Genomic DNA, 27,141 nt, shown 5'->3' with positions numbered 1-27,141 from the left:
ATATTTATTTATAGTAAGTAAACTACAGTCTAGTCCGCATATCTATTCAATTGATCAAATTTAAGCTAACGCCAAAAAATTTAACATTTTTTGCGCCTTTTTTGTACCAGTTGTTTATACTTAGTTTTATTAAATAGGTTATTTTGGTGTTTTAAGAAGGCTGTTAATAATTTTAAAATATTATTAAAATTACTATTAAATGTTTATTTTAGTTGTTTTTTTGAATTTAAAAAATAGCTCAAAATTAAGTTACAATTTATATAACATCAGGTTGTTTACAAAATTTTGCAGAATTTAATTTTGTTGTTGTTGTTTTTTTGCAATTACGTATAAATGCTTGATCATAATTCTTCTTGTAGTGTCTACAAAGCATTTCTTTGACATCATAAATATACTTGCAAACCTAATTAAAATAAATTTGCAGCCATTTTTGCTTAGGTTTTACAGAAAAAGGTTATTCAGTTTTAAACTGTTAAATATTTGTTTAAACTTAAATCTAAGTCAACTGTTAGTTAAGTAATTGATTAAAAATAAGACTTAGTCATTGTATGTATTTGCTAAACATTGAATGTGTCTATTTTTAATCGGTCAGCACAAAATCGTGTCCAACTTTTATAACTAGCTGCAGTAAATACGTTTTGTGATATTTTTAAATTCTTAAATCTAGCAAACATTGGTTTTAAGTCGAGGTCTATATTTACATAATAACCACTTATGGCTTAAGTTTTTGCGTCAATGCGATGACAGCATTTGCTAGTCAAGTACATTAATAAACAAGAGTAGTTAGGCTATGAGATATTGGGCAAGTTGTGAACTTAGTAAATCTATATATAATGGTGTTTAGTGGACGTCATTTATATGTATGTCTTATTTATAGGCCTACGAAATAGTGCCATCGACTGTAGAGCGCTATCGACTAGTTATTAAAAATAATTTTAAGTTTTTAAGCAAATAATTTAAAATTAATAAAATATTAAATTTTTTTTTTCTTGTGATTTTCAATATTTTTTAGATTTTTTAAATATTGCTTTTTAAAAAAAATGGAGTCGAACGAAAATAATAATGTTGTGGCAGCCGAAGTCAACCCAACTTCTGACGTCACATCCTTCAGTGACGTCACTGAGGAAAAGAAGTTGGATGATGGTGATAAGAATTCTGTGACAGCTGAAGAGTAAGTAAAATTAACATTGTTAAAAAATTTAAAATTTTAAGATTTTTTTGTCTAAAATATTCTTTTTAATTTTTAAAAAATTTGTTATGTTAAATTTTGCCTTTTTCTTTTTAAAAATCTAAATATGGAGCAAACCTAATTCAACCTTACCTATATTTTTGTTAAAATGTCAACTTATCGTCTCACAAATTTTCAAAATATTTATTTTTTCACACGGTAACGACGACCCCATTAAATTAATAATCAACCAACTAAAATTTGTCATTGCGTTTCGTCAATTAGTTCGATCTATTGTCTTGGATATGGATAATTAATTGCATTATAACACCTTATTATCAATTACCTGTGTCATTATATTTTTACAAAATGCAAAAAAATATAAAAACTGTTATTTTTTTGGCAACATTTTGTTAAAAAAGTCAGTAGTGCTATATCATTATGTAGTATAGACTTATATTTTAACAGCTTTTTATTTCTAAAAAATGCACTTACAGTTAGGACAAAATTTAATAGAATTTTTATATTTTTTTAGCTATAGTTGCATTGTATGTATTGATATATCTTTTCGACATCTTAAATTTACGTATTTTACTATTTTAAATTTATTTTTAGCAAAATAGAAGTACAACCCGATCCAGTGAGTAACTTAAGCTTAGAAAATCCAGAAAAAGTTGACCAAGATCCTCGCCTAATCCATGAAATCGACGAAATGGGTTTACTCGACGGCCTATCGTTCTTCTTATCTGTATTATATGGTTTAATGGTGATTCTGTTAACCATGGTCATTAAGGCATCGCAGTTTATAACCCCAGATGTAAGAAATTTGTTATTTTTTTTTAAATTTCATGATTTTTATGTATTTTTTTTGTATAATTTTTAAACACATTTTGACAAACTTTTTTTTACATTTTCAAGTTGATTTTATTACATAACTATAACTATTGAATTATTGTGTTTTTTAAACAACATATTTTTTGAATCTACCTAGCCTGTTTTTGCTAAACCCTTAATTAAATTACAAAAGTTTGTGTATTCTACAATTGCAAATTACTAATTAAATCTACTTTAAAACTAAGTAATTTATTTGCCTACATAGATTTGCGCGTTTTTAAAAATTAAATTTTTATATTTTAAAGTTAATTTTTTTTTAGATTTTTACTGGCGTTGTAGACGCTTATCTTATAGTGTTGTATATGATTTCTATTATCTGGTTATGCGCGCTAAAGATTCGATCTATGAAAAGATTTGGAGGCTCGGGCGGAAAAGATTTTATTAAAAGTTTTCATGCATCAAACAGATGGCTTAAATGTAAGTTTAAATTTGATTGACTTGGTTAAAATTAACGCCATGGCAAAGTGGTCACAGCACTTAGCGTCAAAGAAAAACGTCCTTGGTTTGATCCCTACTGCTTTTACGCTGTAGCACCTTTAATCAGAAGCAAATGAAGTGGTCAACACAAAAGACATTGTTGCAAACGTCCTGGGTTCGACGCTGTAGCACCCTCGGGCAGAAGCAAAAAATGTCTTTTTTGCCGACTTAAAAACAATAAGCAGATTAACTATTACACAATATTCTTAGGTCAGTAATATATATCAAACTGACACGACAATTTAAGGCTAAGTTGGGGTAATAAAACCTGTAAAGTTGGCCTTCTTACAACGACAATAACAAATTTAAAAATTGTAACACAAAATCAAAACATGAGTTACTTTTAAATGTTGGATAGCTTTTTTGCTTAAGTTAGTCCTTTATTTTAAGTGTAAAAGGTTAATCTTACCCTAAAATTATTTTTGTTGTTACGTATTAAAAAATAAAGTTATTTTTGTTTTTATGTATTAAAAATTGTCAAACAATTTCGAACAATATTCTATTTATCAAAAAATCATATTTTTTTATTTGTTTTTTTAGCCGTCTTGGCGGTTTTTGGTCTTGGTATAATCATAAAAGAAGGATTGGAGACGATCGCCTACCTTCAGATAAACAATCCTGATTGTAAGGACCGAGATATCTACATCGCTATGCCGATAGTCTACAGTGTGTTTATAATCTTGCAAGTCAGTTTTATATTCATGTACTCAAAAGTACATCTGCAGGAGTTTCGACATTTTTCAAGGTTTGTTCATAGTTTTTAAATAATTAATTTCATTAAATAGGTTTTAAATTATTTATTAAATATTGTTTGAGTGAAAAAAATGTGTACACTAACTAGAAAAACATTAGGAAAAATCTTAGTAAACACTTTTTTTTAAATCTTAGTAAACACTTTTCTTTTTTTTTTAATTTTTTTGGGGTTGTTTTTGTTTTTTTGCACTTTTTGCTACAAAACAGTTTTTATCTTTAAATTTAACAAACTGGTGACAGTAATTCAAAATACTTTTAAATTAACGTCAAAATTTATCGGATTCCGGAATTCAAAATTAACCTCTATTCGTCATTAATTAATCTTTGTTACGCCAGCAAGATAAAATTTAGGTCAAAATGCGATAAAAAAACTGTAAATTTTTTCTACGTTTTAGTTTTAATTTATCTGTTTTTGTGGTTAATTAACAAACTGCAATTTTTTTGAAAAATAATATTTTTTTAAAAAAAAGCAAAAACAGATAATTATGTGAAAAAACTTTTATAAGCGTTTAATAAATTAATTTTTGTTAATAAGTCGATTTTAGATTTGTTTTTTTTCTATATAAGACTAATAAGATATTAATATTACAATTTCAAATACAAATTGTTATTAATTTAGTTTTATTTTTAATGTAAAAACACCAATTCAAGCAAACTCTATAAACCGACAGCTTAAAAACAAAACCACTAATACCACGACCTAGTCTTAAGTTGTCTTTGCAAGATTAAGATATTACAAAACTTGTTTGTCTATCTTTTAAGTACCTATTGCACGCGGTAAATTTTTACTTTCAAATTGTAAATATTTTAATAATTTTTTGCAAAGTATTTATGTAGTTACCTCAGCCATATCTAATCGGTAAGATTATGAAACTAGCATGCTTTTATATTTGCACAAGCATTTTGAGCGAATTAGTTATGCGTTTGGGCCTGTCTGTTATGTTAAATATTTTTAAAATTGTTGTATAAGCAATATTTTGGGTCGAATCGTTTCTAAAACTAACAAAAGACTGGGTTGGGGTTATTAAAAATACTATTATGTAGAATATAAACTTGTTAAAACAATCAATTTTTTTGTTTTTTTTGCTTTTAATTGAATGTTAATTTGCGAAAATTTATAAACCAGATTTTAAAACTTAATTTTATTTTCACACAGGTTCGGTATCATCCACATAATAGCCACCAACCTATCTGTATGGATCGGTGTCATTTCAGACGAGACAGCTAACGCTATTTTTGTCGAGAAAAACCAAGACATGGGCTCGGAAGGTGGGCCAGAGGAAGCTGCCACTGAGGCCGTGGCACACCATCTCAGATCACACACAACCCCTGCTCCTGGCCAGTTCAATTGGGCAGCGTTTAATTCGTTCGTGAATCAGTTGCACGAAAGTTGTAATTCTTCGTATGATATCGTGAAGGAGTATATTCACAACAACAATCTAAACACAAGTACGTTTATGTTTATAGTTTCTATGTTAAATTATTACTATTTTGCGCGGTTTTTGGCATTATAAATAAGGACATGAGCTTTATAATTTTATTTCTACAAAGACACTTTATAGCGCTTGATATTTTAAGTTTGATTCCCACTGCTACCATATCGTAGCACCTTTTGATCAGGCACTAGTTAAATCTTAATTTTCTAAGACCAAAAACAACAAATTACTAAACAGACAATATCAGCAGGTGAACAATATAACCAACCAGCAAAAGCAACTTGACATTGGGCAAAATAATAAATATTTTTTTAAGGTTTAGTCTGTGAAATCAGTCTTCCCATATTAAGAAAACCATAAAATTTGAATCAAAACTTTCAAAACACAAATTATAATTGATTTAAACATGAAATCGTAGACACCTGAGTTTAAAAGTCTCTGTTTATCAGAAAACGTTTTTAACGTAATAATTGATTTCCTGCTGAAATGTGTAATCTCTGCCTCGGGGTAATAAACATTTGGGTTTTCATGAAAATATGACAATAAAGTTTAGTGATAGACGACAACAACAATTTTGAGAATTAAAAAAGCTTAAAACTTTATTTTGACATTTTTTAGAGGTCGCTGGTATGGAGGAAACACAAGCAACACATGGTAAATAAAAAAACATTTTTTTTTAGTAAATATTATTAAAATTAAATAACAAACAAAAGTTATTTAACTGTTCTCAAAAAGCTTTAAAGTTTTACGTTTTATACTTAACGCATATTTAAAAAAAATGTTTTTTTTTTTTTTTAAATAAAAAAAAATTTTAATTAATTTTTCTTTTTATGGCGTATTAGGTCACGAGGTCGGCAATTGTACATGTAATAGTGAGTTCTGTCACGTGATCGAGCATGCAGAGGAATTTCTGTTTCCATTTTTGGTTGAGTTCTGCCTAGTAGCAAGTTGTTTGTTATATATAATGTGGACGAATGTTGGCAGACAACCAAAACTGCACCAACGAGTTGTCAAGCCAAGCTACAAGTTTTACAAATCATATACAGGTGTTTATTTATTAATTTTAATGTATTCTAGATATGACAAGGCCTATAAACGTTAAAAATGAAGGGTAGACTTCGCGGGCTAAACATAGCATAACTTTTTACTATTTCTGCCCTTTTTTTTGCCCTTTACTTATGCCCCTATTTTTGCCCTTATTTTTGCCCTTTCTTTTATTGAATAGCCCTTGTCGATAAATGCACCTTTAAAATTTACATTAGCACACTATGACATAAACGAACTTAAATCGAACTTATGACCCCATAAATGATGCCTAGTATTTTAAACACTACACCAAGTCGTCGAACAAAAGCTAAAAAATCTTATTGACTATCTGATAACCCAATCTGGTTTATTAATACAAGTTTTAAATTTAATTTTTGCTTTGATTTTTTTGTAGGAACCACTTTGGGAGCCTGTGTTTTAATTGTCACAGTTATTATATTGGTTGTCCTTGGCACTCTTGACTCCAACCTGCCACCTAGCGAGCAAGATTATATGTCTGAGTCTGATTATTTGGAGATGTACGACCTATTTTTGGTAAAAAATTTCTTCTAGATTTTTCTTTTTTTTCTAGATTTTTTCAGATTAAATTCTTCTAGATTTTTGTCTTGAATTTATGTAGTATTGTATAAAACTTTTATATTTTTATATAATTTTAAACAAAATTCTTTTATTTTCATTTTCTTTAAATTTTTAAATCTTTTTTTAGATTGTTTTCAATTTATCCTGCATCATCGGCTGCATATTTGGTTTTTACGTTTTCCATAACAACCTACACCGGGAAAAAATCGAATCGTCTTTAAACTTGGATGTTGTTCTTCTAGTTATTTGTTTAATTGGTCCTCTGTTATTAGGGTTGTTCTCTATATTAGCTATGACTGCCGGGCATCCAAGTACTAAAGCTTCTAGTTGGGCATTGTCGTTGCTGTATCCTATTACTGATATATTGGTTAATATTATACAGGTAAGTTTTTTTTTTATTTTTTATATCTTTATCCTCGATGTGGTAAGGTCGAATGCGCGACTTAAACATGTGGTATGTGGTAAAGTCGAATGCGCGACTTAAAAATAGAGTAACATCAGCTACCCCGACCCAGTCTCGAGTTGCCTTTGACACTTTGGATATTATAGATTATAATTGCCTGATAATTATACTGCTGATTCAGTGCTGGCTCAGCGGGAGTACATACCGTTTATAGCGCCTTACTCAAGGGCGCTACAGCATGAGAGCAGTGGGGATTAAACTCACGACCTCATGTGTAGTGTAGCAAGTGTTCTAACCACTACACCACGCTGCGGGTATATTAAAAAAGATGTGAAAGTTATTCTATAATTATAATACTATAAAGTCCGCTCTGTTTTCATTAAAAAAGTGAATAAAATTTACAATAAAATCGTAGACGGAAACTTTTTTATAAAGCTGATTTAATTAAAATTTTTGTTTAGGTTTTGTTTATCGTCTATGGTCTAGGAAGGGAACCACTTGTCGACGAAGTGTAAGTACTTTAAATTGTATTATTATGTGATTTCTATGTCACTTTTCTGCGACTTTTATTTTTACAACTTATATAATAAGGATGTAAATAAAATATTTTTGTAACTATTATTTTCAATTTTAATTATTTTTTTTTAGTCATCATGACGTAGGCGTGCTGACCTTAACTCCATCAGGTCACGACAACAAGGACCTAGTGATGACCCCAGTGACCGCTAAGACGTTGTCCGGGCAACCGATAACGTGTCTTCCGATCCCGGATTCAAGCAACGGAACTCCTCGATCTCTCGACGTAATTATTTTATTTTTTAAATCAAGTTTAAAGAATTTTTAGATGTTTTATTATCGATATAAAGGAACGACAATCTGTTATTTAATAAACTTAGCCTTATTATAGATACACTATTTAAATTCATACTAACCTTTTAAAATTGCCCAATTTTTTTTTGTTTATTCTGTTTTGAAGCGGAAAGCCAGTCTTTCTGCCCATAATTTATTCAACTCGGCCCTTTTTTCACCCGAAAATGTTAGATTTTTAAATTTATATTGGGCAAAAGTGTGCTGTTGTGATTTGTGTTTAGCTATCCGTAAACGCCGGGCTTAAGGGCGGATAGTGTGGCATTTGTGCGGCTTGAACCCAAAATCTTTCGGCTTGTAGTTCGATGCTATGACCAGTATACCACACTACCGGGCCAACCCAGTCTTCAGTTGCATTTTTTATTTTGGGATATTGTTAACAATTTTCTTTTTTTAGCAAAAAGTATTTAACTTTGACATACACACCCCAATGAGTGGATCATACGACCCAAAAAGAGTGCAACTAATGCGCCAGGAGTCCGCCAAACTTTTAGTCACCCCCGATTCAGTAATCTACACCCCTAACCGACGTGACGACGAAATCTTACAATCTATCTCGATACAAGATGGCCTCCCAGAGCGGGTTTTCTCACCAATGTTGATGCACCCACATCACCCGAACAAATTAAACGCTAAAAGTATGATCACCAAGTTGGCACACCCAGATAGGCCCCGTATTCTACTCCGTGATATTCTTATATTCTTAATGATTTCTAATGCTTGCTTATGGGTGTTTTTGTCGTTAGATGGAACAGCGTTTTCTGTGTATACCTATCAATACGAATACTTCGGTCATACGGCTTGGTCTACACTTACTTTCGTTACAGCCCCTCTTGCTATTTTCTTGAGAATGCATTTGGCAGCTTGCTTCTTTGAAATATGGTCTTACGCTTGAGAATTGGTATTTTTTGTATTTACTTATATTGTATATGAGTTTTGGCCGAGTTTAAGGCCTTACCATAGAGTAACACTTGTTACCCCAACCTAGTCTTTGCCCTTGCCAGTTTTGGATACTTTTGATTTTGTGGTATTGCCTTATCATATAATTGTCTCTTTTTTGGTGTATTGTGAATTTAAGTATCGTTTGCAACAGAATTGTGTATTTTTATTTTTTTGTTGACATCAAAATTTAAATTTCTGAAAAATTAATTTTAATTTTATTTTAATTATTAAAAAATCGTTCGGTGAATGAATAATATTACCTATGAGTGTATATAGTGTTATTAACCTACTACTTAAAGTTTCTTATTTTTATTGTTTCATTTATTAATTGTAATAATTTTAAATTTGTATAACGATGTTTAATAGCTTGATTTAACTAATGTGCCTTTATAAATGCATTTTAACTATAAATTTTGCTAATAAAAATATATTGTGCCAAACTTTATCACATGATTTGATTTAGGCATCTAATAATAGGTAGAAAATGTTTTTATCAATTAAGTAGGAATGGATAAAAATTATATAATCTTGTATATACGAAGTATCTTTTTATAGGTTTACGTTTTTTTTGGAAACTCTGATTACGTCATTTTTTTTGTTATTGCTAAGCTACTACTGCTTATTGTATAGTAAGATAAAGGATTTCTTAGACGTTTTTTTAAATTGTTTTAAAATTTTATTTAACTATATAATAATTGGTCTAGTTATCTTTAAATATAATAATAAGATCACTTATTTTTTGTACAGTTATAACCGGTAGAAGTCGGTAAGAAACTAGGATAAACTAAACAGTTTTGACGTTTTTTTTTTGTATATATCTTTATCCTCGATGTGGAAAAGTCGAATGCTCGACCTAAACATAGAGCAACATCAGTTACTCCGACCCAGTCTCGAGTTGCCTGTGACAGTTTGGGATATTATTGATTATAATTGCCTGATAATTATGCTGCTGATTAAGTGCTGCCTCAGCAGGAGTTCGTACCATTTATAGCGCCTTACTCAAGAGCGCTACAGCATGAGGTCAGTGGGGATTGAACCCAAGACCCCATGTGTGGGGTAGCAATTGTTCTTACCAATTTCTTTATCTTCGAAAAAAAATAAACAATTTTATTAGTGTTTTTATAGGACTAAAGATGCCTTACTATTTAATAATATTTATCACGTTATCAATTTTGAGATTTTATAATAATTAATCAGTTTACAAAAACGATCAACAATATGGGAAAAGAAGATGTGAAACCTAAAAATTGGAGTAAAAAAACTCCGGCCCAAATTAAGAAAATGTCTCAACAACAAAAAGCAAGGTAAAAATAAATTCAAAAATACATTAATTTAAATTTAAATGCTATTTTTGTATAGCCATATACTAGACATTGCATGTTAAAAAGGGTTACATATATACAATGTTAAAATGGCAGCGTGGTGTAGTGGTCAGAACACTTCCTACACTACATGAGGCTATGGATTCAATTCCTACTGCTTTCATGCTGTAGCGCCCTTGAGTAAAGCAATATAAACGGTATAAACTCCTGCTGAGCCAGCACTTAATCAGCAGCCTAATTATTGGGCAATTATAATCTATATAATATCTCAAACTGCCAAAGGCAACTCGAAACTGGGTCGGAGTAACAGTTGTTACTTTATGTTTTGGTTGCGCATTCGACTTTCCCACATCGAGGATAAAGATATATACAAAAAAAAAATTAAAATCTTATTTTTAAGACATATGGCATATGAAGAAACTCCAAAAGAAATTCAAGAAAAAGTTGACCTAACGTTAAAAAGGGTAAAGGAAAATAAAGCCCAACTTAGAAAAAATATTCCTGTCCAATATTCAACTGATGATAAAGAAAAACACAGAAACCTAATTGGACAATTAAAGTATATAATTATTTTATTATAATTACTACTAGTCAATAGCCTGTCCTACGGCGATATTTTAACTGTTATAATATAGTTACAACTCTTAACTAATATTTGCCTGCGATAAATTACCCATGCACCAAAAATGGCAATTTTATATTTTGTAGGTCTATAAATTTGACATATTTTTATATGTATATATAGCACTCCTTATGACCCTTTGCATAGAATAAAAATAGTTAACTTTTAATTGTTTTGCAGAGCTGCTGAAGCCCGTAATCGTATTCGAGTTATGAGGTTACAATACCAGGCAATGAAGGGTCATGAAATTAAACATTTAATTGCTTGCCAGCCAACCTCCCTTAAAGGTAAGTATTATATTTTTCCTAAACACCCAACAGTGCTTCCTACTTAACATAAAAAAAAAATTTAACTGTTTATAGTCAATTTAAAATAGTAAAAAAATATATTTTTTGTTGTTTATACCACCTTACTATAGGATGCTACCTTATTTTTTTTTGTATCTTTATCCTTGATGTGGGAAGGTTGAATGCGCGACTTAAACATAGAGTAACATAAGTTACTTCGACCCAATCTTGAGTTGCCTGTGAAAAGATATTATAATTATAATTGTCCGATAACTTTGCTGCTAATCAAATGGTGGCTCAGCAGAAGTTCATATCGTTTTTATCGCCTTACTTGAGGGCGCTACAGCATGAGATCAGTGGGGATTGAACCCAGGACCTCATGTGTGGTGTAACAAGTGTTCTTACCACTACACCAAGTTGCCGGTTTTAGGCAGGATCAAGCCTTATGTAGTAAATATTAGTGTTCCAACCACTACACCAAACTGCTGGTCAAAATGTTATTTTTTATATATTTCCAAGTTTAATTCTAATGTTGTTTTATTCTAGCATTAAGGTTCGAGGCATTGGTCCCTCCTTATATTGATAATTACAATCCTGGAGACCAACTTGATAAATCTGAACGATCTCGCATAGAATCCATCCTTGAAGATGATCTTGGCTTAACAATTAATCGAAAACTTGATTAAATATTTCTGATTTTAAACCTTTGTAATGTTTTTATCAAATAAATAGTTTTTATAATCTATATTGTTCCATTTGCTAATGTGTACTGTATCTTTTATTTACTAATGTAGTTATTTAAAATAAAATATAATGTTATAGTTGCTGATAATAAAATATGTACTAAAAATGTAGTTACTAAATAATAAGGTTTTAAATTAACATTTATTACCCTGACCCAGTCTTAAGTTACACTTGGTTATAATTGTTTTTTTGATTATAATTGCTCCATAAATAAGATGCTGGCTTAGCAGGAGTCATACCGTTTATAGCACCTTACTTAAGGGTCCTACAGCAGGATAGTAGTAGGGATCGAACAATAAACCTCATGTAATGTGTTTTCTGACCATTAAATTATGTCATTTCTTGATGTAGTTATTTAAATTCGAGATTTATTTTTAAAAAATAGCATGTTTTGACAGTTTTATGTGGCTGCTCTCTCGGCGAGGACAAACTTTAAAAAAATAAGAATTGTGTATTTTTGTGTGGTCGAAATAATTAAAGTATGTTACCACCCGCAGAAATAAAATAAACTTAAAATTTTTTTGCACGTTTCGAAGCTGTTTATATTTTGTTAAACGTTAACACGATTAAAAACTGTTGTTTAATGCTATTTGCAATGCTAAGGGGGTATTTTAATTATTAAACATATAAGAAACCAATTTTATGTGTTAATAAGAATTTAGAATACAGAAAATCAAGTAACAAAGTGAAGAAATTTGCGGAAAAAATAACAAAACATGTATGGCGAAGATAGTAAGTTTAATTTAAATAAATGTTGTGATTTAACTTTTTTTGGGTAAAGTTTAATATTAAGGCTGCATCATAACACCTTTGGTTTTTGTTGTTAAAGTAAGTATGCCCATTTATTTAAGAAAAAAAATAAAGTAATGAAAAAATAACCTTTACATGGAAGCAGTTGGAATCGAACTAAAGAACTTAAGACTAAGATAGTTATCTTAAAAAGCCACAATGGTAAATGCCCCTAGACTTTAGGCTTTGTAAGTTTGTGTTATGCAAGTAAGATTGCAATGCAACGGGACGTTAATATAGAATTAAAAAAAACAATTAATTAATTTAATATATTTTCAGCACTAGGATTGCAAGCTGAAGACGATGAAGAAATTTCTCCGGAATTATGGCAGGAGGCTTGCTGGATTGTCATCAGGTTTATTTTATGTTTTAAATAAATATTGTTATCTCTATAGTATTCAGACTTTTAAAATATACTCACTTTATTCACTGTTAATAATTTCAAAGATTTAAAAATTTTTTTTTTTTTAGTTCATATTTTGATGAGAAAGGACTTGTACGACAACAGTTGGATTCATTTGATGAATTCATCCAAATGTCTGTACAAAGAATTGTGGAGGATGCTCCAGTAATCGAGTTGCAAGCAGAAGCTCAACATACTGCCACTGAAGTTTCAGTTCCTGTAAGTTAAACTTAAAATAATTAAAAGTTATAAAAAAATTTAAAATTTAATCAGAGGTTTCAAAAGTTTTTTTAACATGTAACTTTTAATGTGAATTTTTTTTTTGTATATATATATATATATATCTTTATTCTCGATGTGGGAAAGTCGAATGCGCGACTAAAACATAGAGTAACAATTGTTACTCCCACCCAGTCTCGAGTTGATATTAGCAGTTTGGGATATTATAGATTATAATTGCCCGGTAATTATGCTGCTGATTAAGTGCTGGCTTTCATACTATTTATAGCGCTTTACTCAAAGGCGCTGCAGTATAAGAGCAGTGGGGATTAAACCCACGACCTCATGGTGGTGTAGCAAGTGTTCTTACCACTACACCCTGCTGCCGGTTAAATATAAAAGAAATGTAACAACTTTTGTAGCATTATTATTAGATTTTTCTATTAGATTATTTAAATTATTACCTTAACTATATATAGATATTTTTTTTAATTTTTGGTGTTGTTATTTTTTTTTTACAGACAAGATACTTGTTAAAATTTGAGCAAATTTATTTATCAAAACCAACACATTGGGAAAAAGATGGAGCTCCCAGTCCTATGATGCCTAATGAAGCCAGGTTAGTGGTTGGTGTTTTAATTTATTTTTTTTTGACAAACTAATACAGAAAAAGATTATTTTAAAAGAATTGTTAATAATTTGTTTAGAAATTTTTCGATTTTAGTGTTTATATATATATTTAAAACTCTTTTAAAAAATCCAAAAAATTATATATACAAAATTTTTTTAGAAATTTCAGTAAAATAAGTTTAAAAATATTAGGCACCACAATTTAAAGTTTTTTTTTTTCAGGTTACGAAATCTCACATACTCCGCCCCTCTGTATGTTGATATCACAAAAACTGTTGTAAAAGCTGAACAAGCTCCTATCGAAACCCAACATCAAAAAACATTTATCGGAAAAATACCAATCATGTTAAGATCGACATATTGTCTTCTTAGTGGACTTACTGATCGTGATTTAACTGAGTTGAATGAATGCCCACTTGACCCCGGGGGTTATTTCATCATAAATGGATCAGAAAAGGTAATTTTATTATTTGAAAGACTTTTTTTTTATTTAGGTGATCATGTTATGATATACTATAAAACCATGTGTAAAAATGTAATAACTATGTCCTTTTAAAAACCATGTGTAAAAATGTAATAACTATGTCATGTTAAAAACCATGTGTAAAAATGTAATAACTTTGTCATGTTAAAACCATGTGTAAAAATGTAATAGATAGGTTATATTAAAAACCATGTGTAAAAATGTAATAACTATGTCATGTTAAAAACCATGTGTAAAAATGTTATAACTATGTCATGTTAAAAACCATGTGTAAAAATATAATAGCTATGTCATGTTAAAAAAAACATAAAATTGTTTTTTTAATTTGTTTGTTACCATCTAAATTTTTTGTTTGTTTTATTATTTTTTTGTTACTGTTAATGGCACATATAAAAACTTTAAAAAAATATGTTTTTCTTTAGGTTCTAATTGCTCAAGAAAAAATGGCAGCCAACACAGTCTATGTTTTCAAGAAAAAGGATTCAAAATATGCATTCACAAGCGAGATTCGAAGCTGTTTGGAGAACAGTAGCAGACCTACTAGCTCAATGTGGGTTAATATGCTAGCAAGAGGGGGGCAGGTAAACATATATTTTATTATTATTATTTTTTTTGTATATATCTTTATCCTCGATGTGGGAAAGTCGAATGTGCGACTTAAACATAGAGTAACAAGTTACTCTGACCCAGTCTCGAGTTGCCTGTGGCAGTTTGGAATATTATAGATTATAATTGCCCAGTAATTATGCTGCTGATTAAGTGCTGGCTTAGCAGGAGTTCGTACCCTTTATAGCGCCTTACTCAAGGGCGCTACAGCATGAGATCAGTGGGGATTAAACCCACAAAATATTTTTAATATTTGACTGTGATTATTTAACAGGGTGTAAAGAAGAGTGCCATTGGGCAAAGAATTACAGCAATCGTGCCTTACATTCGTCAAGAAATTCCGATAATCATCGTGTTTAGAGCTCTTGGTTTTGTATCGGATCGTGATATTTTAGAACATATTATTTATGATTTTGATGACCCTGAGATGATGGAAATGGTAAGAAATTAACATCTCTCTTGTGCTTTACAGTCCTTGCTAAATCTCTCTTGTACTTTACAGCCCTAAGTTTTTCCGTGATCCAAAAAGTACAAGTGATCCAAAAATGTAATAAATATTTTTTTTCCACAAATTTAGGTCAAGCCATCTTTAGATGAAGCATTTGTCATTCAAGAACAAAACGTTGCCCTCAATTTTATTGGGTCAAGAGGTGCAAAACCTGGGGTTACAAAAGAAAAGAGGATAAAGTATGCTCGTGAGATTCTTCAAAAAGAAATGCTGCCTCATGTGGGCATAAGCGACTTCTGTGAGACTAAAAAAGCCTATTTCTTGGGGTAAGTAAAAATTTGATTTTTTTAAGGGTAAAAATTTTTATTTCAGAGTAATATTTTAAGTTGTAATTATTTTAGGGGTTAATTGTTTAAAAAAGGGGAGTTTTTAAGGCACTAGATTTTCGGGTGTAGATATTTCTTCCAGGGGGTGGTTTTGGGGGGGCTAGTTCTTTTAGGGGGAAAAGGGAATTAAAACTTCCATAGACATCAATTAAATTAAAATTATTTGGTAGTTACATGGTCCACCGACTTTTATCGGCAGCACTGGGTCGACGAGAATTAGACGATCGAGATCACTATGGAAACAAGAGATTAGATTTAGCCGGTCCGTTACTCGCTTTCCTGTTCCGAGGATTATTCAGAAATTTGATGAAGGAAGTTAGATTGTATGCCCAGAAGTTTATCGATCGTGGAAAAGTAAATTTAGAACTTTTTATATTGTTATTGATAACTACTTATGATCATGATTTTAATTGTCATAATATGGTTGTCTCAAATAATTTTCAACTAATATTAAGCGATAATTCACCCGCACACCACAAACAGCAGTTTTATTTATTTTGTATAACTATAAATTGGACATATATATATATATATATGTGTGTTTGGTTGATTTCTTTTTATGGTAGTTTTAATTAGGATTTTAGCAAGAATTAATATTTAAAGTTCAATTTGAATTGCAATTTATGTAGTCAACGTAATTTCTAAACTTTGACTGATTTAGGATTTCAACCTGGAGTTAGCGATCAAAACTCGAATTATAACGGACGGTTTAAAATATTCACTTGCTACTGGAAATTGGGGAGATCAAAAAAAAGCTCATCAAGCTCGTGCTGGAGTGTCCCAGGTTAGTAGGTTTTGGGTTTAATTTCCACTGCTTCCAAATTCTAGTGTCCTTAAGTAAGGTTTTTACAATAGCTGCCAAGTCAATGGTTGTGTATTATATATAAAAAAAACATGGTTTAGAAAGATATTAGTTTAAAAAAAGTAAATGGCTTGGAAAGATAAATGTATTGGGTTTAAGTTTTGAGTTTGATTCCCACTGCTTCCATGCTAAAGTTTTCTTGAATAAGATGTTACTTGTACCTAACCCTTTCACTTGAAAAATACAAATCTGCAAATCAATCATTGGACAATATACCAGGCCAATATTAGTAAAGCAGCAAACGATATCATAAGACTGTAGACTAGTTTTAGGAAAACAAATGTTAACCTATGTTTGGGCCTCATAAAGTAGGCCTTTTTCACACACAGCCCTTTTTACATATATAATTACTTAAATCTTTGATACTGTTTTTTGTAGGTGTTGAATAGACTAACATATGCATCAACATTATCCCATCTTCGTCGACTTAATTCACCGATCGGCAGAGATGGAAAGTTGGCGAAACCTCGGCAGTTGCATAATTCTTTGTGGGGGATGATTTGTCCTGCTGAGACTCCTGAGGTGAACTGTTTTCAATTTACCCCAAAAATTAAGGGGTGATCACCCTGACCCAGACTTTTTTATCCCCTTATTTGGTTAAAAAAACTCTGTATTTATTTATCCTCGATATGGGAAGGTTGATTTTTGACCTAAATGTAGAGTAACATCCGTTACCCCGACCTGGTACCTTAATTCAATTATACCAGTAAATGCAGTAAACTTTCAACTTTTTTTTGGATTGTAAAATTTGAAAAAATATTTATTTTATTTATATTGTTTCTAGTATTTAATTTTCTTGTATATTTATACAGGGTCATGCTGTAGGATTGGTGAAGAACCTGGCATTAATGGCTTACATTTCAGTTGGATCCCAACCCAGTCCTATCCTTGAGTTTCTTGAGGAATGGTCTATGGAAAACTTGGAAGAAATATCTCCTTCAGCCATCGCTAAGTGGGTTTACTTTATAGGACTTTTTTAGGGGATTTTTGGGGTTAAAATGTAATGTTTTATATGGAATACTAACATATTGCTGAAAAAAAAAAAAGTCATTTGATCAAAAAAAATATACCTGAAAATGATATTTTATCAAAAATGAGACATTTTTTCTCTGAAAAATGTATTTTAATTTCTGGTATATGCACTGGGTTAGTTTATAATGTGATCTACTTCAAAACTTTACCCCTATTTACCGCAAACCATCCCTGGGTATTGTCTTCCAATTTTTAAAAATATTTTTATAAAATTCTGTTTTCAAAATTTAAGTTCTCAAAAATAGGTACATTTAGCACAATGGTTTTTAGTGTATTGGTAAAAACAGGAGTGGTTAAAAATGTGATGTATTTCAAACCTTTTACTAATTTTTAATCTTTTTAGTGCTACCAAGATATTTGTAAATGGATGTTGGGTTGGCATACATAGAGATCCAGAACAACTGATGAACACTTTAAGAAAACTAAGAAGACAGATGGATATCATTGTATCTGAAGTTTCCATGGTAAAACTTTTAATTAAATAAATAAAGAAAAATTTTAGTTTTTTTTATTTTTAAAAAATTTTAAATTTAAAAAAAAAATTTTTTTTTTCCATTTTCTTCTAGGTTCGAGACATCCGGGAGAGAGAGATCAGGATTTACACGGATGCGGGAAGGATCTGTCGACCTCTTCTTATTGTGGAGGACCAAAAACTGTTGTTGAAGAGAAAACATATTGATTCACTTAAGGAAGAATACAATAGTTACAGGTGAAAAAATTAATTTACATTCAGCCAACCTAGTCTCAAGTTTTACAAGTTTTTCAAATGTTGTTGATATAGTTATATTGTCTGATAATTCGAAGCCATTTAGTTATGGCTTTGCTGTTAAAAATGGTTTTAGTAATTACCGCACAGGCCATACATGACAATACATTTACCACATAGGACAAATAACAAAATGCAAAAACCACATGGACTTTTTGGTATTTAGGATAACTACGGGTATTTCCCAGAAAAAGGTTAGGGTAGGGGTTTATGAAAACTGTCCCATTGTCGGTAGTTGATTTTTGAATTAAATGACAGTAAATCTGTATAAAAAGTCAATGTGTCCTGTTTGGTAATTAGTAGGATTCGTAAAAAAGTGGTGTTAATTTATGTCAACCTTTTTTTCAGTTGGCAAGACTTGGTGGCAAGTGGTGTTGTAGAATACATCGACCCTTTAGAAGAAGAAACAATTATGCTGGCAATGTTTCCTGAAGACTTACAAGACAAGGGTGAACAATATTGTTCAACTTACAGCCATTGTGAGATCCACCCTGCTATGATATTGGGAGTTTGTGCTTCTATTATTCCATTTCCCGATCATAATCAGGTAATTTGGTAAAATATTTGTGATATTTTGATTTTATTTTTACTTGAAAATATGAGTTTTATAGATTGTACAAAATTTTTTGTTTGATGAATGACAGTGTAGTTAACTTTAGGTCCTGGGTTTGATACCCATTGCTTCCATGTTATAGCATCTCACCTTTAGTAAGGTTTTAATGGTATGTAATGCTGTCAAATCTAAAACGGAATTAAAATAAACAGCATTACCTCAACAAAATATTAAACTGCAGATATCAACTTACTACAAAAGGTCTTGTGTTCGATATTCACTGCTCTCATGCTCTAGCACCCCTGAGTAAGGTGCTATAAACAGTATAAACTTCTGCTGAGCCAGCACTTAATCAGCAGCTTAATTTTTGAGCATTAATAATTTATAATAACCCAAACTAACAAAAGCAACTTGAGACTGGGTCAGGGTAACTGATGTTACTCTATGTTTAGGTCGCCAAATCAACCTTCTTACATCAAAAATAATTTAAATACAATATAATATTTATTTTTTTAGTCTCCCCGTAACACATACCAGAGCGCTATGGGCAAGCAAGCAATGGGAGTTTACATCACAAACTTCCATGTTAGAATGGACACCTTAGCTCATGTACTATACTACCCACAAAAACCACTTGTAACCACCAGATCCATGGAATATTTAAGATTTCGGGAGTTGCCTGCTGGTATTAACGTGATTGTAGCCATTGCTACTTATACTGGATATAACCAGGAGGATTCGATTATTATTAACAAGAGTTCTATTGACCGTGGTTTGTTCAGGTAAGAATGATTTAATTTTACTTTTGTTTTCGTTTACCTACAGACAAAATTTTAATTGTCATAATATGGACGCAACTCTCAACTAATATTTTCCTGTGATAATTTACCCAAACACCACAAATGGCAGTTTTTTTATTTTGTATGCTTATAAATTGGACATACATAATCATCTACTTAGCTCCATTATATAAAGATTTTATTAACTAGGTGATATTGTCTGTGAATTAACCCGCTTATTGGTTTTGTGCTAAACGATTACAGTGAAGAAATCAGACTTTTTAAAATTAATTCAGGAATTAAAACATTCACGGAAAAGAATTTAAAAAGATTTTTTTTAATTTAATGTGATAAATATCTGTGTAAAACTTACTTAAATTTTGAACAATTTTTACAGGTCAGTGTTTTACCGGTCCTACAAAGACGCAGAGAACAAAAGTGCTTACGATCAGGAAGAAACGTTTGAGAGGCCGGAGCGGTCAACTTGTCAGGGAATGAGGCATGCTATTTATGATAAACTCGACGATGATGGATTAGTATCACCAGGTAAGGACAATTTTAAACATTTTTAAAATAAATTTGGACTAATTTTTGCATTTTTTGTTAATTTTAGTCATTTTTTAATTTTTCTTCTTTTTTTGCTGCTCTTCTTCTTTAGGGATCCGAGTATCTGGGGATGATGTTGTGATTGGGAAGACAGTGATGCTCCCAGACACAGAAGATGACTTGGAGGGAGCCACGAAGAGATTTCAGAAAAGGGATGTCTCTACTTTCTTGAGGACAAGTGAAACTGGAATTGTGGACCAGGTTAAAAAAAAAAATTTTTTAAATTTTATCCCCCCCCCAAAAATTTTCTTCACCCCCCCTCCCAAAAAAAATTCTTCCCCTTTCCAAAAAAAAAAATTGCCCCCTTCAAAAAATTTTATTCATGTTTTTTAACCCAGGTTATGGTAAGTATAAACCAAGATGGGTACAAATTTACCAAAATAAGAGTTAGATCTGTCAGAATTCCACAAATCGGGGACAAATTTGCAAGTAGGCATGGACAGAAAGGAACGTGTGGAATCACATACAGAGCAGAGGTAAAAAAAATTAATGGAGTCCTTTTTGGAAAATTTTATAAAAATTTTAATATTTTTTAGGACATGCCGTTCACATGTGAAGGTGTACAACCCGATATTATCGTCAATCCTCATGCTATTCCATCCCGTATGACTATCGGGCATTTAATTGAATGCTTACAGGTTAGTTTGAAACTAAATTCAGATTACTTCTACTTTACATTTTTCAGAAAAAACTCTCATACTTTATAGTCCTAGGTAATTTTCTCTCAAACTTTAAGGTCCTAATTTTCCCGAGAACCGTAAAGTACAAGTGATCCCTAATTCTGTTAAACATAAACATTTCAAAAAAATTCAAAATTTTTAGGGTAAAGTTTCTTCAAACAAGGGTGAGATTGGAGACGCCACCCCGTTTAATGACACAGTCAACGTTCAGAAAATTTCAAATCTTCTTCATGATTATGGATACCAACAACGTGGCAATGAGGTATAGATAATATCATTATATTTAAGTCTCTTACATAAGCTGTAAAATTTATTTTTTGACTTTGATACTTATATCTTTTGTTAGTTTATGATATAGCCTTTTTTGTTTATCTTTAAATGTTATTTTTCCAACTCCCTCACATCTATATCTATATATAATGAGGCTTGGTGGACGAAATATATATGTTTGTTCAATTTATAGGCCTACAAAATAAATAAAACTCCCGTTTGTGGTGCATGGGTAAATCATCACAGGCTAATATTAGTTGAGAGTTGCGACCATATTACAACAATTAAGTTTTATAGGATCGACTTGTATATTTTAATATAAGGACTCTGTATATGTAAACACCTTAATTCCATCACATTTAGGTTTTGTATAATGGACACACTGGAAGAAAAATGAACACTCAGATATTCTTCGGACCAACTTACTACCAGAGACTCAAACACATGGTGGACGATAAAATTCATTCTAGAGCTCGAGGTCCTGTTCAAATACTTAACAGACAACCTATGGAAGGAAGATCCAGGTAAGAATATACTTTGTTATTTTTAGTTTAATGTCTATGTAGAAAGGTTGCCAGAAGCTTCGGCCGTGAGAAGCTTTGGCCAGAAAGTTCGGTCTGCAAAAAATGCGGAGGGTCAGTGACGAAATTGCTGCGTAAAATGTCAGCTTTAGACCATATTTTACCGATGGTCCACTGTAGAACTGACTTCTTAAGTTATAAAATTACTTTTTAAACAGTGACCCAGACTTAAGTTGTACTAGTCAGTTTTGCATAATTTTGACTTAGTGATACTGTCTGAATATTGACATATTAATTAGAGGTCTTGTTTCTTAGTTGTAAATTGTTTTTTGCCTTCTTAAATAATAAATACTAGTAAAATTTTACGCAAAAGTGCTTAAATTTAATAAAAAAATATAAAACATTGTAAAAAAATAATAAAATTGCGTAAAGACGAAAAAATAATTCCTCTTAATATCTTTTTTCTAACAGGATTGCTTAATAAAAATATTATTTACCAAAACTTGTAAAAAATTTTTATTTGCGTTAAAACCCTTAACATTATTTTTTTTATTTCTAATAGGGATGGAGGTTTAAGATTCGGTGAGATGGAAAGAGATTGCCAGATAGCTCACGGAGCTGCCCAATTCCTCCGAGAACGATTATTTGAGGCATCTGACCCGTACAGAGTCCATGTTTGTAACCTCTGTGGTTTGATTGCGATCGCAAATCTTAGATCTCATACGTTTGAGTGTAGAGGGTGTAAGAATAAAACACATATTTCACAGGTAAGAAAAATATTGGTTAAAATTTTGATGAAACATAAACTATATTTGCCTTTAATATCCAGGTAAGACTTCCATATGCTTGCAAGCTATTGTTCCAAGAACTAATGTCAATGTCAATTGCCCCGAGAATGATGGTCAACTAAATGTTAGAATCATGATATTTGTAAATACTTCTGCTGCCAATAAATTCACTTTTTTAAGACTTTGAGACATGTTTTAGTTTGGTTAATACAATTGCCCGATAATTATGCTGCTGATTAAGTGCTGGCTCAGCAGGAGTTCATACCGTTTATAGCGCCTTACTCAAGGGCGCTACAGCTTGAGATCAGTGAGGTTTGAACCCACGACCTCATGTATGGTGTAGCAAGTGATCTTACCACTACACCACGCTGACGGTAAATGTAAAATTTGGCTAAAAGAAAGGTAAAGCTCTTGAAGTTATTGGTTATATTTTTAACGAAAAGTATAACACAAATATCAAGTTTTGAAAAAAAAAATGATAAATCTAACTTTTATTAAAAAACATAAACAATATTATGAAAAATGAAGAAATTGGAATTTTAGAAAAAAACTAATAACGGCAATAGATTGTTTTACACTACATTTTAAAAAGGCACAATATATATTTTCTATAAAACTAAATAAGAAATCCATGATTAAAATTTCGGTTGCTCTACTAAAAATAAGAATAAAAATACATAGAGGTAGAGTTGATAATTTTGATAACTGGCAAATATATTTATGCAGGTGATGTATGTAAAAAAAATTATTTTCTGAAAGTATATTTTGATATTTTTATTCAGAATGTTTATATTGGGTGTAAGTTACAGCTTTTGAATTAAATTCAAGAAATGTTTATATTGTTAAATTGTGGTTAAAACTATTGATAAGAAACCATTTAATTTGAATTAGTTTATGCTAATATAAAAGTTTTAAGTTAATATTATTGGCAGATGTAGAAATAAAATAACTAAAGTTTAAAATTTGTTATTGATATATATTTGACTTTCATAAAATTTTGCAACAAATTTATAAATATAATTAACTATCACATACACTTAGTTTTAATACTAATATCTTACAATTGATTTTCTTGCTGTTGGCCTGTCCCTCATACCTTTAAAACCAAATCTATTCTGTTGAAACAAGTGTTTAAAATTACTTGGGTTGTATTTTGACAAAAGTTTAGCAGTAATTTGTGATTTTAATGAAGGAGTTGTGATAGGTGCAGGTTTAGGTATCACTTGTGGTATTATAATAGGTGGCGGCGGTTTCGGTTTCTCCTTTTTCTTTTTTGGTCTGTTCTGTAGCTCCGATATATTAACTTGAAATTCTGGCCATGGTGATTTGTTGTTATGTCGGTCTATATGATTTTGACGTTCATTTTCGGATAGGTTTTTAAATGATAATCCACAGAAGGAGCATATTTTATCTGTTGTAAAAAAAGTTACATAGTAATGTAAGGTTTTTAAATAAATTTTTTTGTATATATATATATATATATATTTTTATCCTCGATGTGGGAAAGTCGAATGCATAACTTAAACATAGAGTAACATCGGTTACTCTGACCCAGTCTCGAGTTGCCTTTAACAGTATAAGGTATTAAAGATTATAATTGCCTGATAATTAAGTGCTGGCTCAGCAAAACTTAAAACTGTTTAAAGCGCCTCACTCAAGGGTGCTACAGCATGAGAGCATTGGGGATTGAACCCACGACCTTATGTGTGGTGTAGCAAGTGCTCTTACCACTACACCATGCTGCCGGTTAAATTGTTATTTTATTTGCTAAATTTAACCAAAAAAGTATTGAAAACCTTCATATATACAATTAAAAGAGTTGTAAAAATTTATACCTGTTAATAAATGTGACATTTCTTCAGTTTTAAAAGATGTAAAAAATTCACAATTTACAAAATCATCACAAACAGTTTTAGACTTTGCTGCATCTTTAGATTGTGTAGTTGTTTCAAACATTATATCGGTATATTTATATTGGAGTTCATTTATTTTATACAAGTTCGACTTTTTGAATTTTCTCTCATATTTTTTCGAGTATTTTTCGCATTCGATAGAGTTGAGTAATTTCGATGTTTTATGTTTTTTGTAAAATGGTAGTTCCACAACATAGTCAGCATCATACGGGCCTAATATTCCACAATCACGTTTTCTTTTTAATCGAGACGAGGTTCGACTTATTGACATATCTCCGTTTGTTTGACCATTTTGTATACTTTCCTGGTCTTTATTATCTTTTTGTTTATTTTTATTCAACTTGTTTGTTATTTGGTTAGCGATACCATTTTTGTTGGTAATTTTGTTATTTTGGCATTTCGTTTTAGGACTTTTAGCGGCACCATTTATTAAACCATTTTTAGGAGGTGGTTCCTCTTTTTCTTCTGTAAAAATAGTCCAATTTTCATCACACATGATTTTATTAGAAGTTAAGTTTTCGTTGCAGAAGTTATAAACTGATAGTTTAATAGTTTTGGGCAATATTACTGTGTTGTCTATGCATCCTAATTGTCTTTTTCTTCTGGTGTTTGTAGTAAAAATTCTATGCAGCTCAAAAGTAAGATATTTCCGACAGAAAAACATGTGACATTGTTCTCTATACAAAAAAGCCGTTTGCTGATTTAACTTCGGAATTAAATCAGAATTACAAAGTCTTTCTGGCATAAGCTGGTGATGTGTCATGTTTTTAAACGAATTTGAATTATTTTTTTCAACATTTAAATCAGTTTTTTCATCATTTACTTTCGTTTCAGCAACGGTATTTCGTTTCTGGTTCCATAATTCTGATTTTCGCTTCAAGTCAAGGGCCACAAGTTTAATTCTCTCCTGAGGCGTGTGTTTATTATGACCATTATGACATGTGTTTTTGTTTAAAGAATGCCGGGTTTTATAAGTTCGTAAATGAGCGTGAGTTAAATGTGAACGATGAGGTCTTTCGCATAAATATTTACACTTAATCCCATCTTGTTTATATTTCGAAAGGAAAGTTGAAGGAACTTTATCTAAGTTGTTGTTAATGTTGTATTTGCAATGGCTTGGACAATAGTTTTTTCTGTAAGTACATTCACATTTTATTTCTTCTTTTAATGGCTTTAGTGAAAAATCATTCTCAAGGCTGAGATTTGATTTATCTATCTTTAAATCAACAATCTTGTTTCTTTTTCCCGATAATTTTTCGTCATTATTTTTTTGTTTAAAGTCGACTGGATTAAATTGTTCGTCTGTTGTAAACCGTCTTTCAAAACTCCTGCAATGTTTTGCACGTTTAGGCTTATTAAGGTAATGCACTGATGAGTTCCTAACTGCAAAGTTAGCTTCTAACTTCAAAAATCCCATTTCCAAACTTGTTTTTAATTGTTTAGTTAAATTTGACCAAATTAACAAATTTAAAGTCGCAAAATTTGGGAAATCCCCATCTACAAACTAATAAACAAAAAATTTATATTTTTAGTGTCAGACACTTTTTAAATTTTAAAACCAATAATAATTAATAACACAGTGGTAAAATAATTTAAGTTTTAAGTTAATATAATATTGGTTATATTAAATAAAATTGACATATTTTAGGATTCGCTTGAATAAGCGCTAACAAAAATACCGTCGCTTTTGTACTGCTGACAGTTTTTAGCAATTTTGTCTATTAAAGATGAGGTTTATAACTGATAAAAAGCAATAGATTTTCAAAATAAGCTTTGGTTATTTTAAATAAAAATAGAAGCTAAAATCAGGGTGAGTTTTTGCTAAAGTTTATAGTTTTTGTTTTACGTTTCCAAATTGGAAACACTGGCAATTTAACAACATTCAAATTTTTTTGGGTTTTTCTATTTATTAAAAAACTAAAATATCTTTATTATAGCTGTTGCTATAGATAATTTTAAATAAGATTCACTGTCAGACAGTAAAAAATATAAATTTAGCCGCCATTTTATTTTACTTTATCCGCATTTTTACTACAAAGAAAGTAAAAAAATAAAACAGGGTTTCGCTTTTTTTGGAATAATATTTTATTTATCCTCAAAACATAACAAGAATTAAAGTTTAAAATTAGCGTAGTTTTGTTAAATTAAGTATTTATGTAGTTTGTATTACGTTTAATTTTAAATTTATGTTTTTAATTTTTATTAGTTTTAACAAATTGGAAGTGTTTTAAAATATAAAAAACAATATTCTTTTAAATAGGCTTTCGCAGCTGTATTTGACCAGCTTATACAAATATATTTTAAATAAGTTTGGTAATAAAATAAAAAAAAAATCATTATTGCATTTCTAAGATAATATTTATTATATTTCATTTCAAGAAAATAAATTTATAACGCTTATAAAAAATAGGCAATATATAAAAAGTAAGTTATTGATTGCTAATTGTATATTATGAAATGCAAAAAATATTAAAGATATTACCAAATATAAGAGAATATTTTATTTTTTTGTCCTTTTTTTAAAAAAACACAGACGTACAACTTAAAAAAAACACATTTTATTAATTACATAAACACAGGTACAAAAAAATCAGTCGCACTCTGTAATTTCACTCAAATTAAAGCGGCATTGATCTTATAATTTTAAGACCTAGCTTCCTAAAACACTAATTAGTTTGGCTAGGCAGGAAATCGAGTCACCATTATTTAGCCACAGGGCAGGTGTCTATTTTGTTACGTCATCAATTTCTAATGTTGCGTCATCGATTCGAATAATCTAAATCAAAAAAGTTTATATTTTAATAAAATAATAGTTGAATATCAATCAAATTTTAATTTAGAATTTTACCTTAAATTTTAATTAAT

General features: G+C 30.4%; 4 protein-coding genes across 4 annotated transcripts; 3 read left to right on the top strand and 1 right to left on the bottom strand.

Annotated features, from left to right (window-relative positions):
• The first annotated feature begins 1,016 nt into the window (after positions 1–1,016).
• LOC145752161 (proton channel OTOP2-like) lies at positions 1,017–9,011 on the top strand. Its single transcript, XM_082568385.1, has 12 exons — positions 1,017–1,171; positions 1,784–1,985; positions 2,323–2,479; positions 3,080–3,284; positions 4,449–4,741; positions 5,347–5,382; positions 5,571–5,774; positions 6,170–6,309; positions 6,482–6,736; positions 7,219–7,268; positions 7,406–7,559; positions 8,022–9,011. The coding sequence occupies exons 1-12, from the start codon at positions 1,041–1,043 to the stop codon at positions 8,517–8,519; spliced, it is 2,325 nt and encodes a 774-aa protein (XP_082424511.1). The 5' UTR covers positions 1,017–1,040; the 3' UTR covers positions 8,520–9,011.
• Positions 9,012–9,660: 649 nt separating this feature from the next.
• On the top strand, positions 9,661–11,641 carry LOC145752921 (protein LKAAEAR1-like). The gene is made up of 4 exons (XM_082569289.1): positions 9,661–9,870; positions 10,289–10,447; positions 10,691–10,797; positions 11,344–11,641. Exons 1-4 carry the CDS (start codon positions 9,785–9,787, stop codon positions 11,481–11,483), a joined length of 492 nt encoding a protein of 163 aa, XP_082425415.1. The 5' UTR covers positions 9,661–9,784; the 3' UTR covers positions 11,484–11,641.
• Positions 11,642–12,098: 457 nt separating this feature from the next.
• On the top strand, positions 12,099–23,305 carry LOC145753282 (DNA-directed RNA polymerase II subunit RPB2). The gene is made up of 24 exons (XM_082569693.1): positions 12,099–12,273; positions 12,610–12,685; positions 12,802–12,952; positions 13,474–13,571; positions 13,805–14,039; positions 14,489–14,647; positions 14,947–15,111; positions 15,250–15,446; positions 15,677–15,860; positions 16,168–16,290; positions 16,747–16,890; positions 17,181–17,320; positions 17,744–17,864; positions 17,967–18,109; positions 18,515–18,713; positions 19,236–19,501; positions 19,896–20,044; positions 20,157–20,305; positions 20,443–20,580; positions 20,641–20,742; positions 20,927–21,046; positions 21,418–21,578; positions 22,138–22,342; positions 22,405–23,305. The coding sequence occupies exons 1-24, from the start codon at positions 12,258–12,260 to the stop codon at positions 22,483–22,485; spliced, it is 3,522 nt and encodes a 1,173-aa protein (XP_082425819.1). The 5' UTR covers positions 12,099–12,257; the 3' UTR covers positions 22,486–23,305.
• LOC145753554 (uncharacterized) lies at positions 23,091–25,693 on the bottom strand. Its single transcript, XM_082569959.1, has 2 exons — positions 24,199–25,693; positions 23,091–23,774 (listed from the first exon to the last, which is right to left on the bottom strand). Exons 1-2 carry the CDS (start codon positions 25,691–25,693, stop codon positions 23,413–23,415), a joined length of 1,857 nt encoding a protein of 618 aa, XP_082426085.1. The 3' UTR covers positions 23,091–23,412.
• Between the last annotated feature and the right edge of the window lie 1,448 nt (positions 25,694–27,141).

This window comes from Corella eumyota, chromosome 5, assembly GCF_963082875.1.
Source record: "Corella eumyota chromosome 5, kaCorEumy4.1, whole genome shotgun sequence".
Classification (NCBI taxonomy): Eukaryota; Metazoa; Chordata; class Ascidiacea; order Phlebobranchia; family Corellidae; genus Corella; species Corella eumyota.
This window is presented reverse-complemented; position numbering and strand designations above follow the sequence as displayed.

What these genes read in the sequence shown, in the direction of transcription:
- LOC145753282 (XM_082569693.1), top strand. An exon ending in GTCCTGCTGAGACTCCTGAG is followed by an intron (nt 16,891 to 17,180) that starts GTGAACTGTTTT and finishes ATATTTATACAG; the next exon opens with GGTCATGCTGTAGGATTGGT. An exon ending in AAACTGGAATTGTGGACCAG is followed by an intron (nt 20,306 to 20,442) that starts GTTAAAAAAAAA and finishes TTTTTAACCCAG; the next exon opens with GTTATGGTAAGTATAAACCA.
- LOC145752921 (XM_082569289.1), top strand. Translation starts at nt 9,785, where the DNA reads ATGGGAAAAGAAGATGTGAAACCTAAAAATTGGAGTAAAAAAACTCCG. An exon ending in TCTCAACAACAAAAAGCAAG is followed by an intron (nt 9,871 to 10,288) that starts GTAAAAATAAAT and finishes CTTATTTTTAAG; the next exon opens with ACATATGGCATATGAAGAAA. An exon ending in CCAGCCAACCTCCCTTAAAG is followed by an intron (nt 10,798 to 11,343) that starts GTAAGTATTATA and finishes GTTTTATTCTAG; the next exon opens with CATTAAGGTTCGAGGCATTG.
- LOC145753554 (XM_082569959.1), bottom strand. Translation starts at nt 25,693, where the DNA reads ATGGGATTTTTGAAGTTAGAAGCTAACTTTGCAGTTAGGAACTCATCA. An exon ending in AATGTCACATTTATTAACAG is followed by an intron (nt 23,775 to 24,198) that starts GTATAAATTTTT and finishes TTTTTACAACAG; the next exon opens with ATAAAATATGCTCCTTCTGT.
- LOC145752161 (XM_082568385.1), top strand. Translation starts at nt 1,041, where the DNA reads ATGGAGTCGAACGAAAATAATAATGTTGTGGCAGCCGAAGTCAACCCA. An exon ending in GTTTTACAAATCATATACAG is followed by an intron (nt 5,775 to 6,169) that starts GTGTTTATTTAT and finishes ATTTTTTTGTAG; the next exon opens with GAACCACTTTGGGAGCCTGT. An exon ending in GAACTCCTCGATCTCTCGAC is followed by an intron (nt 7,560 to 8,021) that starts GTAATTATTTTA and finishes TTCTTTTTTTAG; the next exon opens with CAAAAAGTATTTAACTTTGA.